Source organism: Rhinolophus ferrumequinum, chromosome 11 (assembly GCF_004115265.2).
Source record: "Rhinolophus ferrumequinum isolate MPI-CBG mRhiFer1 chromosome 11, mRhiFer1_v1.p, whole genome shotgun sequence".
NCBI classification, from domain to species: Eukaryota; Metazoa; Chordata; class Mammalia; order Chiroptera; family Rhinolophidae; genus Rhinolophus; species Rhinolophus ferrumequinum.
Window position 1 is genome coordinate 44353089 of NC_046294.1, and position 18164 is coordinate 44371252.

Sequence of the window (18164 nt, forward strand, 5' to 3'; positions counted from 1 at the left end):
AGCCCTGGGCACAGTGGACTTGGACTGAGAAAGACCTCTAGGTATCTCACCGGTCATAATCCATGACCGCTATGGACAAGTGGATTTGGTCAATGTTCTCGGGAGGGACGTCAAAGACTATGGCTTCATTGTAAACAGGATTCAGAGTGTTCCTCTTGGTGGACGTTTTCCTCTTCTTCAGCCGTCTGCCATCACACATCAGTGAGACTTTCACGTAGGGATCTGTACAGACAATGAGAAGCAGGGGTACTGTGAGATTAAGTGTAGATTTAGTCTGGCAGTTTCGTCACTGTGGAATTTCCCGGACTATGTATGCAGAACTCCACCTGCCTGTGGGCTGGAGTTGGAGGATTTTAACAAGTACGATGCCTGGACAGCGACTACAGTTAGGATAATTAAGTCATTCATTCATGAAAAAGCACAGGACACTGTCGTCTCAAAATGGTTTGGAATTTAAAAATAGTGTGAAAACACCCGTTACTGAATGAGAAAACGTTCCAGCTAGAATTCAAATTCTGCCTGGCTGTGACAGCAAGAGAGATGCAAAGGCACCCACAAGGCATGGGGAAACGGGTTAGAGGCCCCAACTCTGAGCCACCCCAGATAAGCTTTTCCTAAACATCAGGTCTTTAGAAAAAGGAGCTGAATTCTTAGAGGACAGGGAGAACTGCAGGGCGTGGATTAACTTAAGTGCAGGAGCCTCAAACCCCCAGAGCTGCCTACAGTCAGGTCGCAAAGGGGGAAGCAGTTCAGCACATCAGGGAAAGGAAGGATACAACGCTGGGATGGGGTGACAGGTGACAAGGCTGGTCTCTGCTTCCTGGTTCCACCGCACTATTCTACTGATCAGTGGGGAGTTCTCCGCTCTTCACCGGCATGACCATGCGCTGCCCACTCCCACACACTGTCCAGGAGGGACTTAGAGGGCCAGAAGGGGCATCTTTTTTTCTGCTTGGAAAAACACTGGAGTACAGGAAGCAGAATATATTGCATCTGATGTCCTTTGATTTCAGTGACCAACAGTCAGTGAGTGGACTGGATATTTTATGACCACATTTCAGTAGCTGCTGCAGAAGTTGTTTGTGAACTTGTATGTTAGGAACTGCATATTGGGGCATTTTTTATTAAGGTTTAGAATTTAAGGTACATACTTAATTCATTGGAAAAAGCAAACTACATGGCTCTCTAATGAGCCTTTTACCAGGATATAGGATTCTTTTCAATAAGCCTGGGATAGTAATTGCTTACATCCAAGGAAAGACCCAATCAGATAAGTTATATCAGCGTATGCAAATTGTAGGTCCAATTCACAATTATGGTGAACAAGACCTCAGAGAGAGGAATAACAATAATAATAATAATAATAATAAAATAATAATGATAGCTAACATTAGGTAGCATTAAGTATGTGCCAAGTGCTATTCTTATGGTTTCGTATGTATGAGCTCATTTAATCTTATAACAACTCAATGAGCCAGTTAGTACTATTACCCTCATTTTACAGTAGAGAATCTGAAAGCCCAGAGAGGTTAAGTGATTTGCCCAAGGTCACACAGCAATTAAGTCTAGGACAGGGATTAAAAAAACCTAGGTAGTTTGGTTTCAGAGTTCCTGTGCTTTATTACTCTACTAGAAACTTTGTAGGGTACAACAGAACCATATGAGGAAGTCTGAATTAGAGAATGTCCCACCTGATGCTCCTGTTATGTCCATTGCTTTTAAATTCCTCGCTTTTATAATGGTAATGGTCAACCTGCCAGCCGTTGGAAGATAGCAGAGGGAAAACATCAGCTCTCCAAGATCTATATTGTCCTGTTGAGAAAGCACAAACGGAAGCATTAGAAAGTGTCTTCAGCCTGATACGCAAAATGATCAGCTGCAAGGAAGCACTGGAAGAGTCGGGACTTCCTGCTCATCTCGTGAATCCCAGGTACCTCTCTCCTTCACATCAGCCTCATGGAGAAGAATAAACGCGTGCACTTCAGGAGCCCGCACCCTAAGGAAGCAGAGCCCATCTTTAGATGGCAAAGCTGTGGAGGCCATCCAGGGCCTCGGTCCAGCCACTTGCAGCCCTGCACAGCTTCACACAGGTCCTCCTGGCCTAGAACACAGTCCCCAGAGCAGAAGCCCCCACTGCCTTAACTATTGCCCATGGAGTCCCCCATGTGGCTCTTTCATAGACCCATCACGATCCACCCCGAGCCCCCAGGACAAAGCCACACAAAGAGGTGACCTGCAGTACAGCCCCACCCACAGCCCTGTACTCAGACCTGCTTTGCACACAGCCTCGTGCAGTCTCTCAAACAGGTCCCCACACAGCCCCTCGGAGATTCTCCCGTCCCCCATTTCCTACATCGTCTCCTCCCGCAATTTTTCCCACAAGCTCCACATAGGCCCGCAGTCTTCCAAATAGTCACCGTCCACATGCATCCTTGTTCCACAGCCCCACACACTCACCTACACAGTTCCCCAAGTTTGCCACAATACCTCCATAAACTCCTGCAAATACTGCAACCCCAACACACACACACACACACACACACACACACACATACACACACACCTCTCCACCTGCCAGAGCACTGCACACAAACTGGCATACACAACTTGTGTGGACCAGCACACAGCTCCACTGGACCCTGGAAACATCTATTCCCTACCTGGCTTTGGACAAGAACCTCTGAAAGCCTGAGAGTAGCACCTGGTGACCCCACACATCCTCAGTCCTGGACACACCCAGCCTCAGAGAGAGCCCCATGCAGTCTCCACACAGGGAGAGATGGGTGGAAGCCAGATCCCACAGGCCCCTACTGCCCACCCCGGGGGGCTCCCACTTGGCTGCAGCGCTTGCCTTCTCTTGGTGTATCTCTAAGGAGCCTGTTTACCTCTGCTGGAAAAGACATCTCGGGCAGTGTGCAGCCATTCAAATAAGTCAGAAGATAGGATTCTCTTTCTCCCTTTTAGCCCAGGGAGGGTGAAACCAGAAAAAGAAAAAAAAAAAAAGAAGCCAGTTCATTTAGTTTCAATTTCTGTGATACCTGAGGTTACTGAGCTGGGTGTGGGTGTCTAATTAATAGTTTCATACTGACAGTGCTCTGGGGAGTCCGGTTTTTGCTCTCAACATCCACAACCTCCCCTCCCCTTCTCAATTCTCCAAGGATGCTATTTTTGGAAGCACAGATTCAGCTCTGGAAGGTCACCTCATCCAACCTCCCTGCCTTGACCGCTTCTGCTGGTGGATGAGGCGAAGGGAATCTGTTTGGTCGCTAAGGCAGATGGATTGCTCTGTATCTTTGCGCATCACTTGCCTCATATAAATAAATGATCTCACCTCACAAGCCAGGCTCTCCTGGTTCTGGAACCCTGACCTCTAGAGACCCAGGTAGCTGGGCCTTTCTCTTTGGGGTGGAGATGAGAAGGAGGGATGAGAATTCTACAGGAGCGGGGGTGTCACACGAGGCAAACGCTGGACTACTCTGTGCTGCTGAGTTCCCTCCTGCAGGAGGAGTTTCTGCTTTCACTGAAGAAAGACCTGACCCAGCTTCCTGCTGGTGGCACAGGAGAAAGAAAAGCAACAGCTGTCCCCACAAATTATCGTTATCCTTCCTTACACCCTGGCCTATGCCTTTGCCCTTTGCCCTCTCCTATCTGCCTTAAGCAGAAAGGCCCAGACACCTGTCCTCTCAGAGGTCTTTTCACTGCACCTAGCTTACTCCTTCTGTCCTCTCAACCTGCCCAGAAAATCTTGGTTTAACAAAGTAAAACAGAGGTAACCAAAACCATGCCTATCAGCTTCATCATCATCCATCTTTTCAACACATAATTCCTGAGGGCCCACACTGCACAAGCTCTGTAGGGTTCAAGGTGTGACGATGCCTGCACTCCAGTCTCTGCCCTCAAGGCCAGTGTACAGAATTCAATGTGATGTATCAGGTTACTTTTGTGCTACATACATTTTTTCCAACACACACCCCATTCACAAATACTTATGTTATATGGCTATTTGTTCGTGAGTTAAAAGGGAAAAAGGAATCAAGCTTCAGAGGTGGTGATATATACAGAATGCAAAGTAGGGCTAAAGTCCACATTTGTACTTAAAAAAGAAAAAACCTGGCAAATTAAATAAATAGTTATCAAAGAGAAAATGCTGGCTTTGGTTTCCAAGTGCTTTAAAAACAAATCATTTAAAATATTCTAAGTCATGAAAGTAAAAATAATAAAATTCAAATGCAGAAAATTTTAAGTAAAAGCAGTAAAATACTCCCCCTCTCCCCCTTTTTATGTATATACCACCTATGGCACTCCTTTCCCTAGAGTAACACTGTGGATAAGCATCTGTATTTTTCTTTTTATCCATCCATCTATCCATCCATCCACCCACTCATCTATTCTTTTAACATTTGTTGTGGTTGTGGTTGTTGAGCTTTGCTCTTTTCCAGGTGCTGAAAGCCATTTCTGCAGTGTAACCAACAGACATAGAAATGGGCTTGCTGGGATATGGGTCAGGAGTTGACAGCACCTAATGCTAACTCTACCTTCTCATCAGCTGATACTAATTTGAGGTCAAGAACCTGTAGATCTCAATGTTTGTAAACATTCTGTTAAACCAGTGGTTCTCAACAAGGAGCAATTTTGCTCCCACAGGGGACATTTGTCATAACCGGAAGACATTTTTGATTGTCACAACTGGGAATGGGGGTGTGTTACTGACACCTAGTGGGTAGAGTTCAGTGATCTGCTAAACATCCTACAATGCAAAGGGCAGCCCCTTACTACAAAGAATTACCCGGTCCAAAATGTCAGTAATATCGAGGCTGAGAAACTGCCTTATACAGAGTGCTTATATATTTTCCCCCAGAATGCTGATAAAAGTCAAATATAAAAGGGTGGCGGAGTATTTGGCTTCTTTTTCAGCTTGACAGAAATCAGATAGCAGAAGTGTCACTGGTGGCTGAGTGCCCTGGGGGGTACAAGGGGAAGGAAAATGTCATACAGAGAAATGCTTCATTTGCTCCAGTTTTGTGTAGCCAAGTTCAGTACTGTTGGCAAGATATATTGGGAATTCATAGCAAGTGCGTGTGAATTCTCTACCTGCCAATCTGTAACCTCTTTCTGTGATATGTTTGCCTGTAGTGGTCTATGATAGCTTTACTTTTTGTCTAACTAGTACACTTTTGCAGTCCCTCTTCCTGGGTTCTTCCGGTGAGCTCTTTCCTAATTCCATGAAGCTCTAGGAGGGCTGCTGCAGGATTTCAGGCTTACCAAAATATTCACGCCCCAGTCTGCTGTTGTCTATTCAGGGATGAGTATGTAACCCAAGCAGGACCACTTAGAGTCCTCCCTGAGATTGGAAAATCAATATTGAGAAATTCTCATTTTATTGGGGTTATTCATTGAGAAGATATGGAACCAGAACTGTTGTAGGGGTCTTGTACTATGTATAGTACAAGCAGTATAATATAACTTTAAGTTAGGTTGTGTATATTAAAGATGTATACTATAAACACAAGAGCAATGACTAAAATAATAAAAGAAGGACTTACAGCTAATAAGCTAAAAAAGAAGATAAAATGAATGCTTTAAAATATTAAATCAATCCAAAAGAAGTCAGAAAAAAAGGAAAAGTGAGTAAGATCAGAAGAGACAAATCTGCAGGAAACAGAAAACAAATAGTAAAATGTTAAATTTAAACCTAATTATTCCAATAATTATATTAATGGTAAATGATATAAACATCCAAATAAAAGGCAAAGATTGATCCAATAAAATAGCAAGATCCAATTCTTGCTCTCTACAAGAAAGTTACTTTAAATATAAAGATATAAGTAGATTAAAAGTAAAAGAATAGAAAAAGATATGTCATACTAACACCAATAAAAAGAAATTTAGAGTTGCTAAATTAATATCAGACAAAGTATATGTCAGAGCAATGAATATTAATACGGACAAAGAGGGTCATTGCATTATGATAAAGGGGTCAGTTCATCAAAACACATAACAATTCCAAATAGCTAGGCACCAGATAGCACACCCTCAAAATACATGAAATTAAAACTGACAGAATTGTGAGGATACACAAGTTATTGTCAGAGATTTAACCACTTGAACAACACTATCAACTAACTTGGCCTAACTAGTAGCATTAAAACAAACAAACAACACTCGACCAAACAGCAGCAGAATACACATTCTTTTCAAGTACACCCATAACATTGAACAAGATAGACCATATTCTGGGCCATAAAAGAAGGCTCAATTAAATTTGAGAACATGCAAAGTATATTTTCTGGGTGCAATGGAAATGAATTAGAAATCAGTAACAAAAAGTTATGTGGAAAATCTCCAAACATTTGAGAACTAAATAACACATTTCTAAATAACCCATGGATCAAAGAAGAAATCAAAAGAGAACTTAGAAAGTATTTTAAACTGAATTGAAATGAAAACACAACATATTAAAATTTGTGGAATGCAGCTAAAGGGAAATTTACAGCATTAAAATGCCTCTATTACACAGAAAGGAAAATCTCTCAAGTCAGTGCCCTCAACTTCCACTTTAAGAAACCAGAAAATAAAAACAAATTAAAAGCAAAGCAAACAGAAGAACAGAAATAATAAAGATTAATAAAATAATCTGAAGATGTACATTTTAAAGACTAGAGTAACCACTAAAAGAGCTAATAGGTATATGTAAGAAGCTATTATTGAAGATAAAATGGAATATAAAAATACTCAATCCAAAAAAAGTCAGGGAAAAAGAAAAAAAGTACAGATGGAACAAACAGAAAAGGTAGGTTTAAATGCTAACATACTGATAACTACTTTAAATGTATTTGCCTAATAACTTCAATTGAAAGGACAGAAATCGTCACAAAGGATAACAAAGCAAGACTCATATGCTGTCTACAGGAACCTACTTCAAATAGCATGACAAAGGTAGGCTTAAAAAGGATGAAAAAATTAGTCCATGTACCCACGAACCAAAAGAAAGTTGTAGTGGCTATATCAATATCAAAAAAGATTTCAGACCAAGGAATATTACCAGGAGGAAGGGGAAATTTTATCGATAGTGGGTCAAATCATCGAGAGGACATAATCCTAAACGAGTATGCATCTAATAACAGAACTTCAACATATGAATAAATTAAACAAATTCAATAGAATTACGAGGAGAAATAGCAAACCCACAAGTAGAGTTAGTGATTCCAACACTGCTTTATCAGTAATTGATTGAACAAGTAAGCAGAAAACAAGGATATAAAAGACTTGAACAATATTATCAACCAACTTGACCTAATTGATACTTACTCTACCTATTGATACTCGATCCAACAAGAGCAAAATGGACATTTGTTCAAGTATATGCCAAACATTCACCATAATAAACCATATTCTAGGCCATAAAAAATACTCATTAAATTCAAGATTGAAATAATACAAAGTACGTCCTTTAACAAGAATAAAATTAAGCTAGAATTCAATCATAGATATCTAGAAAATCTCCCAAATATCTGGAAATTAAACAATACCTTATAAATTACACACAAGTCAAAGAAACAAATCATAAGGGATGTTAAAAATTATTTTGATGGAATGAAAATGAAAACACAGCATGTCAAAATTTGTAGGACACATCCAAAGCAATGCTTAGAAGAAAATTTATAGCTTTAAATGCTTATATTAAAAAAGAAGTATCATCTAAAAACAATGATCTGAGCTTCAACTTAGGACCACACACACAAAAAAAAAGTGAAAATCAAACACAAAGTAGATTTTAAAAAAGGAAATAATAAACATAAGATTGGGAACAATGAAGTGAAAACACTAGAGAAAAATCAATGAAACCAACATCCTAACAAGATTAATCAGGAAAGAAAATGAGAAAATATTAATTTTCAATATCAAGAATGGAAGTGGGCACATCTGTACAGATATATAAAATTAAAATAATGATAAAAGGAATATTATGAATAATTTTATTCCAATAAATTTGACAACTAAGATTAAATGAACAAACTACTTGAAAGATAAAAACTACTATACCAAACTAAGGAAAAAAACAGATAACCAAATAGTCTTAAATCCACTAAATAAATTGAAGTCATAGTTAAAAACTTTCTCACAAAGAAAACTCTAGCCCATTTCAGAAAGAAATAATACCAATTCCACATCAGCATTTCCAGATAATAGAAAAGATGGGAACATTTTTCAACTCATTATATGAACACAGCAATATCCTGATACTAAAATTAGACAAAGATATTTTAAGAAAACTACAGACCACTATTCTTATGAACATAGATGCAATTATCCTTAATAATATTTTAGCAAATCAAACCCAGCAATATATCAAACAAATAGGATTTATCCTGGGAAAGCAAGTTTGGTTTAACATTGGAAAATCTAAATTAAGGTAAATCACTATATCAAAATACTAAAAACAAACAAACAAACAAAAAAACAAACCATACATACAAAACAACCATTTGACCAAAGTCAGTACCTATTCAGGATAAAAGCTCTCAGCAAACTAGGAATAGAAGGGGACTTCCTTCTATTAGAAGAGACATCTATAAAGTACTACAGTTAACATTATACTTAATGATGAAAGACTGAATACTTTCTCCCTAAGATTAAGAAACATGGCTACGATGTCTAGTCTTACCACTTCTGTTCAGCACTCTACTAGAGGGTCCAGCCAGTGAATAAGGCAGAAATAGACGATATTCACCTCAAAAAGGAAGAAGTAAAACTGTCTTATTTGCAGATGCCATGAGTGTTTATGGAGAAATCCTCAGGAATCTACAAAAAGCTATTAAAATAAGTTTAGCAAGACCAATGAGGGCAACACACAAAAAATATGATTTCTATATACTAGAAATGAAACAACTGAGAACTGAAATGAAAAATACAGTTACATATATACTGATGGATAAATTTAGCATACTATGTATAAGACCTGTACACTGAAAAGTATAAAACATTGCTGAGAAAAATTAGATAACACTGAAATAAGTGGAGAGATATTTCAGATTCATGGATCAAGAGATTTAACATTGTTAAAATGTCAGTTCTTCCCTAATTGACCTGTAAATTCAATACAATTTAAATCAAAAGCCCAATATACCTTTTATAGGTACTTTCAAACTGATTCTAAACATTTATATGGAAATTCAAAAAACCTATAATATTAAAAATAATTTAAAAAAAGAACAAAATTGGAGGACTTTACCTGATTATGAAACGTAGAATAAAACTACAGTAATCAAGACAGTGAGGTATTGGCAAAAGGACAGACATATTGATCAAGAGAACAGAATGAAGAGGCCAGAAGTAGACCCTCATTTATATGGTCAAGTAATTTTCTAGAAAGGTGCCACAAAATTTAAGGAAGAAAAGATACTCTCTTCAACAACAGTACTAGAATAGTTGGATATCTATTTGGAACAAAACAAAACAAAAACATGGTTTTTTCTTCACATCATATAAAATAATTACAGCTTGGAAATGGATCATGTAAGAACTGAAACTATGAAAGTTCTAGAAGAAAGCGTAAGAGAACATGTTTGTGACCGGGTTAGGCAAAGATTCCTTAGATGGACACAAAAAGCACAAAGCATAATAGAAAAAAACTGATAATCTGTGCTTCATTGAAGTTAAAAACGTTTGCTCTTCAAAACACATTGTTAGGAAAGGGAAAGGTTAAGCCACAGGATCATACTTGCAAAACACACGCATACAGCTAATAAAAGACTTAACATCCAGAATATATAAAAACAACCTGACAAAAATATGGGCAAAAGATCTGAACAGACACTTCATCAAAATTACATTAAACCACAGTGAGATATCACTACACACCCACTAGAATAGCTGAAATAAAAGACTGACAATATGAATTGTTGCCCAGGATGTAAAGCAAATTGATCCTCTCATAAGAAGCAGCTGGAAAGGCAAAATGTTAAAACCATTTTGGAAAAATAGTTTAACAGTTTCCTTTAAAATTACACATATACACTTGCCAAATAACCCAGAAATCCTACACTTACTTACTGAAGTGAAAGAAAATCGCATTTCTCTCCAAAGACTTGTATACAATTGTTCTAAGTCCAAAATAAAAAGAAACCCAAATGCACATCAAATGGTGAATGGATTAAAAAAATGTCTATCCATACAATGGAATACTATACAGCAACCAAATGAAACAAACTACTAATACAAGAAACAACATAAATATGTATCAAAAGCATTGTGCTGAACGAAAGAAGCTACACACAAAAGACAACATATTGTTTGATCCCTTTTATATGAAATTCTAGGAAAAGCAAAATTACAGTGACATAAAGTGATCAGTGGGTGCTAGGGACCAGAGGTGGGAAGAGGGGATCGACTGAAAAGGGGCACTGGGAAACCTTTGGGGATGATAGATATATTCTATGTCATGGTTATGGTGGTGGTTACTGTGACTATATACATGTGACAGAACTTGTACACTTAAAATTGGTTAATTTTATTATATGTAAATTAATAATGGGGATTTAAAAATTCTCAGAAGAAAGATTTTGCAGAGGACTATATTTTTATTTTCTAGTTTTATTGCCTTGAGTTAATAGAATATGCCTTGATGGTTTCAAGCATTTAAAATATTATCCTATCCTATCTACCCCATTCATTTGTGCTCAAATGCATCTGAAAATAATGTGTATTCTCTATTTGTAAGGGATAAATTTCTATATGTCTATTAAATCAAGCTTGTTAATTTTGTATCCAAATCTTCTTCTTCCTAGAATTTACTGTTTTTGTCTTGTCAAATATAGTTTACTATTCCAATATGTTTCATAGCCAAAGTATTAACAATCATTTAGGCCATGGTTAAAATATTCTTATCTCTTGGCTCATTGCAGTTTCTTAAAACCCAAATCTTCCTCCCTTTTAGATACATTTTTTCATTGTGTTTGAGTATACCCTTGAGCAACTATTTTAGCAGTGAGTGTTGTTCACAGGTAGTTAAAACAATCTTTATTGTGCTCTAATTCTTAAAAGAAAGTTGGCAGGGCATGGAATTTAGGTTCAAATTATTTTATCTTAGAATCATTTCATATTGTCACAGCAATGTCTCCTAGTACTTCATGTTCCAGATGGGGTGTTTGAAGCCATTCTTTTGTAGATTTTCTTTTCTCTCAAGGAGGTTTTAAGATTATCTATTTGTACTTTATACTTGTACCTTCTGAAATTTCCCCAAAAGGTATTTAGATATCTTGTTTTCACTGATGTTGCTTGGTCCTCGGTGATTGATGTTAGAATTCTCTCTCTTGCTTTAACCTCTTTCTCCAGTGATCAGTTGATATATTTGTTTATTTTGGGCCTTCTCTTTCATGATGTTGATTTTCCTCAGATTCTAGGACATCCCTAATTGTCTATATTTATAACTGAAGGGTCAAAGCAAAAGTCTCTACTTATGACATTCATAACTCCTTTATTATAATTTTATGGATGGGGAGCCGTAAAAGATTGTGGAGGCAATCTTATGTTTTTCATCTGATGTATTTAACTGGAAGTTCTGATTATTATTTAATACTATTTGTATGATAGTGACATCACTAAAATTGCTGAACTTGGCTTTACAGAAGGTTATACAACTTAGGCAAAGAGAATCATTATCAACACATTTTTGATACCTCAGTCTCCTCAATATTTTCTGAGTACCACTGTATTGGGGGTCCCTAAGCCCACCCTCAGGTTTGATGATTCACTAGAAGGACTCACGTGACCCAGAAAGGCTGTAATACACATAGCTGTGGTTTATTACAGGCAAAGAATGCATTAAAGTCAGCAAAGTGAAAGGTACATAGGGTAGAGTCAAGGGGAAACCAGGAATGAGCTTCCAGTGGAGCTTTCCCAATGCAGTCACACAGAGAGCACTTAATTCTCCTAGCAGCGATATGTTACAATGCATGTGAAGGACTGCCAACCAGAGAAGCTCACCTAAACCTTGATGTCCAAGGTTCTACTGCAGGTGGCAAAAAGTGTCCACATAACTGACCTTAGGTCATCAGTTTTCATTCCCCTCATTGGAGGTCAAACAGCATGGCCCAGGACCCAAGGTGAACAAAACAAGTGTTCGCCATAAATCACATTGTTAGCATCAAATATGTGGTGTGGCCCAAGGTCTGTTATACAAAGAACTCTTTCTTATCAGGTAGGATATTCTAAGGGCTTAGAGGTTCTCTCTCAGGAACCAGTGAAAAGCCAGTCTTTTCTCTGGAATATGCAGGGTTTGAGTACCCCAAGCTTGCTGAGTTAATCCTTTATTGCACACAAACAATGCCCTCATTTCAACTTGCCTTTTTACACATATTTTCTGTACTAAAAAGGGGAGAGGTGGTTGTGGTCCATATGCTGTGCACTCAACCATCACACATTCTCGCCCAGAGATCAATAGTTAATGTCATGGAAAACATTCTGGAAGGAGGTTAGTTAACATCAGGGCCTGGCAGAGATGTTAGGATGAGGCATGACCATGATGCAATTAAGCTAAAAATCTATAACAAAAAAGATAACTAGAATGTTTCCATATGTTTTGAAACTAAGAAATACACTTTCAAATAAACCATGAGTCCAAGTAAAAATCACAATGAAAATTATAAACATATTGAATTGGATGATAATGAAAATAATACATCTAGAAGTCTGCATCCTGTGATTTATAATAAGAAATACACACTCGGTCTTTGTCCCTGTTCCTGACACAGAGTTCCTGAAACCCTTGTAAATTCCTAAGTGATAAGAGCAGTAGGAACATCTTTTGCTCTACTGAAGTGACTCTGAGTGGACTCCCAGATGGATCCTGGATGTGGTCTGGTCTCCAGAAAGATCAAGCCATGATTAGAAGTGTGGCGTTTTCAGCCCCATCCCTCATTGTCCAGAGAGGGGAAGGGGCTGCAAATGGAGTTCATAACAGAACATGCCTACATGAAGAAGCCTCTATAAAATCCCTATAGTGTTGGGTCTGGAGAGCACATCCACATATATCAGGAGGGTGATGCTCCCCAACTCCATGGGACAACATCTCCCTGTGCTTGGGACCCTCTCAGACCTTGTCCTATGTTTCTTTTCATCTGGTTGTTCATCTGAATTCTTTACTAAACTGATAAACATAAATAAGTGTTTCCCTGAATTCTGTGAGCTACTCTTGCAAATAATAAAACCCAAGGGGGAGGAGATCATGACAACCTCCGATTTGTAGGCAAGTCGGATAACAATTGTGGGTAACTTGGGGACTTACCACTTGTGATCAGAATCTGAAGTGGAGGCAGTCTCGTAGGACTGAGCCCTTAAACTGTGGGATCTGATACCATCTCCAGGTAGATAATGTCAGAAATGAATTAAATTGTAGGATACATAGCTGGTGTTGCAGAATTGCTTGGTGTGGGAATAACCCCCACGTGTCTTGTGTCACAAGTGTTGTGAGTGTGGCAGTAGTAGTGTGAGAGTAAAGGAGAAACACACACATTAAGATTATAACATTAATTAAAATCAGATTAAGAGAAAATTTTTAGCTTTAAATGTGTAACATTGAACAAAATAAGGCTGATTATCACTGATGAAAGCATCTATGTCAAAAGCTTGAAAAAAGAACAATTTAAACCCAAAGTAAGTAGAAGAAAGACAATAAATGTAAGAGCACAAATTAATGAAATAGAAAACAAATATGTTTAGAGGGAATCAACAAAGCCAAAAGTCAGCTTTCAAAAGGCTGATAAACATTGCTAATCTTCTTTCAAGACGGATGAAAAAGACGGGCAGGGGAGAAAAAGGCACAAATAACCATGTCATGGTTGAAAATGTACCACCACTACAGATCCTTATGGAAAGAATTAAAAAGATTATAAAAGGATTTTATAAACAACTTTACACCCATAGATTTTTAAAATTAGACAAAATGCATGAGTTTTTCAAAACACAAAATTTTATAAAATTGATATAAGAATTAAAGACTGAATTTCTATGGCTCATTAAAGATATAAACCTGTAATTAAACACCTCACCATAAAGAAAACTTCAGGCCCACTTCGGTTCACTGGTGAATTCTATTACATATTTAGGGAAGAAATAAAGCCAATATTATGTAAACACTTCCAGAAAATAGAAAAAGAAGGAATACTCCCCAATTCATTTGTGAACCCATCATATATTGGGTACCAAAATCTGAGATGGCAATTACAAGAAGGCAAAATAACAGATCAATTATATTCAAACTGGGATTGAAACATTAAACAAAATGTTAGAAAACTGCAGAAAAACATAAAAATGATAGTATATTACTACCAGATTTGTTTTTTCTCAAGTTTTCAAGGTTGATTTAACATATAGAATATTAAAAACAATTGTCTACAACAACAAAATAAAGACTACACAATGTTACATGTCAATTACATCTAAATAAAAACAACAGTAAAACCATTATTCAATACTGCCATCTGTGTGTATGTGTGTGTGTCCAGATACCTTCTTTATCAATTTTAATGAAAATTTTTGCTTGAAGGGGAAACTGCAAGGGCATTTACCGCAAGTCATTGTGTTCAGGGCTAGCTCAGAATAAATTTGTGAATCATAGAAAAAAAATTAACAGAATAAAGAGAAAAATCATATAATTATATAAATGAATATAGAAAAATACGATAAAATCAAGCATTTATTTACAATAAAAGCTTTTAACAGACCAGATATCAAAGGAGAATTTGCTTATCAGATGGAGAGAATCTAAAAAGAAGGTCACTGCAGTGGTGTACTTAATGGTGAAGTGTGGAAAGCTTCTCAATTAATGTTAGGAATAAGACACATTACTACTATTCTACATTGTACTTGAGGTCCTAGCTAGTGAAATAAGGCATAAAAAGCAATAAAAGAAGTAAAGTGTTAACTGAAGAATGAAGTCTGTCATTTTTGTTAGATATGTGTAAAGAAATAAAAAAATCCCTACAGATAAATTATTAGAATTAATAAACATGTTTATTGATGATTTATGGATTGATGGATATAGGGTAAGTGAACAAAAATAAATTTTTTTCATATACCAAAAAAAAACAAGTAAGAAAAAATATTCACTTAAAAACAGCATCAAAAAATTTCAAGTACCTTGGAATAAATTTACCCCCAAATGTCCAATATTTATTTATAGGAAAAAAGAAAAGTATTGCTGAGTAAAGTTAAGGAAGGTCTAAACAAATAAAGAGATATACCATGTTCATAGATTGGAAGTCACTATATTATAGTCTCCAATTGATCTATAGGCTAAACGTAATTCCAATCAGATTGCAACTTGACAAACTGATTCTAAGTTTTATTTAGACATGCAAAGATCTAAGAACAGTCAAGATTCTCTTGAGGAAGGACAAATTGGGAGACCTTACTTTACTGGGTAGGAAAACTAATTAGAATGCTACTGAACTAGTGTCCAGAACAGGCTGGACTACTGCAGCACTTGTGCAGGGCAAAGAGAACAATGGAATTATATAAAGAGCTCAGAAACAGACTCGTGTATATGGACATTTGTCTTACGTACTGGTTCTCTTAATTTTCCTCTCGACACCACTCCCTGCTCCAGGCCCTAAAAGGCTGTCTTCTACAGAAATAAAGAAAACCTGGTGTATTTATTAAGAGAGTTAAATGTTTGACAGAGATTAGGATGAATTAGTAAGAGGTGCATGGACACACACACTCAAACATGGCAAATAAAACCAAGATAATTCATTGGTTTATTCTTCATTCAACAAACATTTGTGAAATGCAATTATTTGCCAGGTACTCTTCTGGGTGCTAGGAATCTATCAGTGAACCAACCAGGCAAAAATCATTTGCCCTCATGAGGCTTATATTTCTTGTGTGTGAAGCTAGATAATGAGCAAAATTAATTACTTACACACACACACACACACACACACACACACACACACACCCATATAGCACACACATGTATAATGAAGTGGAGAAGGAGGTTGAACAGTGTTGAGGGGTTAAATAAAATGTTAAAGTGAAGGCTTCACAAAAGAGTGCCTTTTGAGTAAAGGCCTGGAGTCAAGCAGCTAACTGGGGAAGATTCCACACAGACCAAGGAGCAAGTGCAGATGCCTGAAGGGGATGTGACCTGCTCTGTCTGAGGAAGGGGAAGGGGATAGGGAAAAAGAAAGAGGGTGAAAATAATGAGGTCAGAGAGGTAGTGAGGGACCAGATTATGTAGGTTATTGACAGGATTTTGGCTTATGCTGTGAGTGGGAATGGAAGCCATTAAATGGACTGAGGCAGAAAAGTAGCACAATTTTACTTTCATAGGATTATCCAGGCTGCTGTGTTGAGAATAGTCCGAGGGGACAAGGGCAGAGGTAGGGTCATCAGTTAGGAGATTGTTGCAATGAACCTGGTGAGAGGTGATGTGCTTGGTCCAGAGAAAGCAATAAAGTGAGTAATAAGTCACCAAATTTTGAAGATAAAACAGGATTTTCTAACAGGTTAAACGATAGAAAGACAGGAGTCAGGGATGATTCCGATATTTTTGGCCTGAGTTCATGGAAATCATGAATTGCCATTAACCCTCATTTCTAAGAGGAGAGGGAGAAGGCACTGGGCTATGGAGAGATCAAGAACTCAGTTTTGCAGACGGTGAATGTGAAATCCAAAAGGGGATGTCAGGTAGCCAATTAGATAAGAGTACAGAGATCAGCAGAAAGCCCCAGGCCAGAGATACAAATGACCAACTCCTGGGGGAAAACAAGACAACATAATCACCACACACTACATGGTTCAGCTATAAACTAAGTTTACATAATAATGATATAAACATGAATCATTATCTCCATAAATGTGTAACTACTCTGAGAATATGGGGGAGGAAAGTGTGTATGCATGTAGAGAACTTACGAGCTAAGTCTTCACCTTCCATAATACAATTCAATAGAAATTTAAAACTAAAAATAAATAAAGCATTGAAAAAATATATGGAGGTATGTTTTAAAAGAAACCATTAAAGTAATTGAAAATATTTGCTCCTAAAGAGTGCGGATTGAAGTATAAACAGGAAGACGACTTAATTGGTATTTAAAGGCCCTAAAGCCTGGACGTATAGAGCAACTGATTGAAGCTGAGTTCAAGTCTGAGCACCTCACTGACTATTATGCAACCTTAGATAAAGCTACATAATTTCTCAGTTCTCTGTTCTCAGTTTCCTCATTTGGACACTGGAATTAATATTGAAAGCACAGGATTATTAAAAAGATTAAATGAGAAAACATGCATGCAGTAACTACTGAATATGAGGTACTATTATTACTAATGCATTTGATTACATGTTTCTCAGTCTTACTGGTCTGTGTACCCTTCAAGGAAAAGTCCGACTTATCCACCTCTCCCAGTGGCTGACACTTAGGAGTAGCTTTGTCAATATTTCTTGAATTAATAAATTGATGCACAATTGAAGAGGAAGTGCAAGGGTCCTTGGATATCTGCTGCAGCCTCAGTAGCCTAGCTTCCTGGGGCCTTTGGATCAATTTTCCAGTGGGCCATCAAGCTATGGGACATCTGGTCACCACCACCCCTGATGCTCCCCAGCACTACCGACTCACTGAGAAATCCTGTTATTACAGAGTCTCTTTCAAAAACGAAGACCCTGTAAGAAGATACAGCAGCAAGAAATCGTTATTTAGTAAGTGGAGAGGAAATCCTGGTTGCAACCTCTCTCGAGTGCCATTAATCCTCACCTGTAATAGTCACACAGATAGCCCAAACCTGGCCTACCTGTAACATAGAAGCTGTTAATAATTTGATCATTCTGTTTTCTCAGAAACTCCAACTGTATTCCTGATACTTGCCCCAGACATGACAAAATTGGCAAAAACACCTTTTTTTCAGTAACAGATCTTACCAGTAATTAGCATGCACTGTTAAAGTAACTGCTGATTGCGTTTTATTTATAGATATTAACATGATTAATTGCATTGGAAGTGTGCCTGGAGGATGACACGTTCTGAGCTGGTGCTAGGGCACGAGTGAACTCAGCAGCCCTCACAGGGCGTTGGGAGAGGGCTGTGATCAGCCCACTCCTTTTCCTTTTCTGAGTTGCTCCCTCAAATGAGTCTAGGTCTAATTCCATAGGACTGCACCTACAGTAG

General features: G+C 37.7%; 1 protein-coding gene across 2 annotated transcripts in view; it reads right to left on the reverse strand.

The window, feature by feature from the left end:
• SYT9 (synaptotagmin 9) overlaps positions 1–18164 on the reverse strand; it is a 166630-nt gene that overhangs the window by 50541 nt on the left and 97925 nt on the right. For both annotated transcript variants that reach the window (XR_004424462.1, XM_033121230.1), the window contains exons 4-5: positions 1692–1812; positions 51–222 (exon numbers count right to left, since the gene is read on the reverse strand). Coding sequence is in view for 1 of the 2 variants with exons in the window: in XM_033121230.1 (XP_032977121.1) it covers positions 51–222; positions 1692–1812 (293 nt within the window). In the remaining variant the exon portion in view is untranslated. The remainder of the gene's footprint in view (positions 1–50; positions 223–1691; positions 1813–18164) is intronic.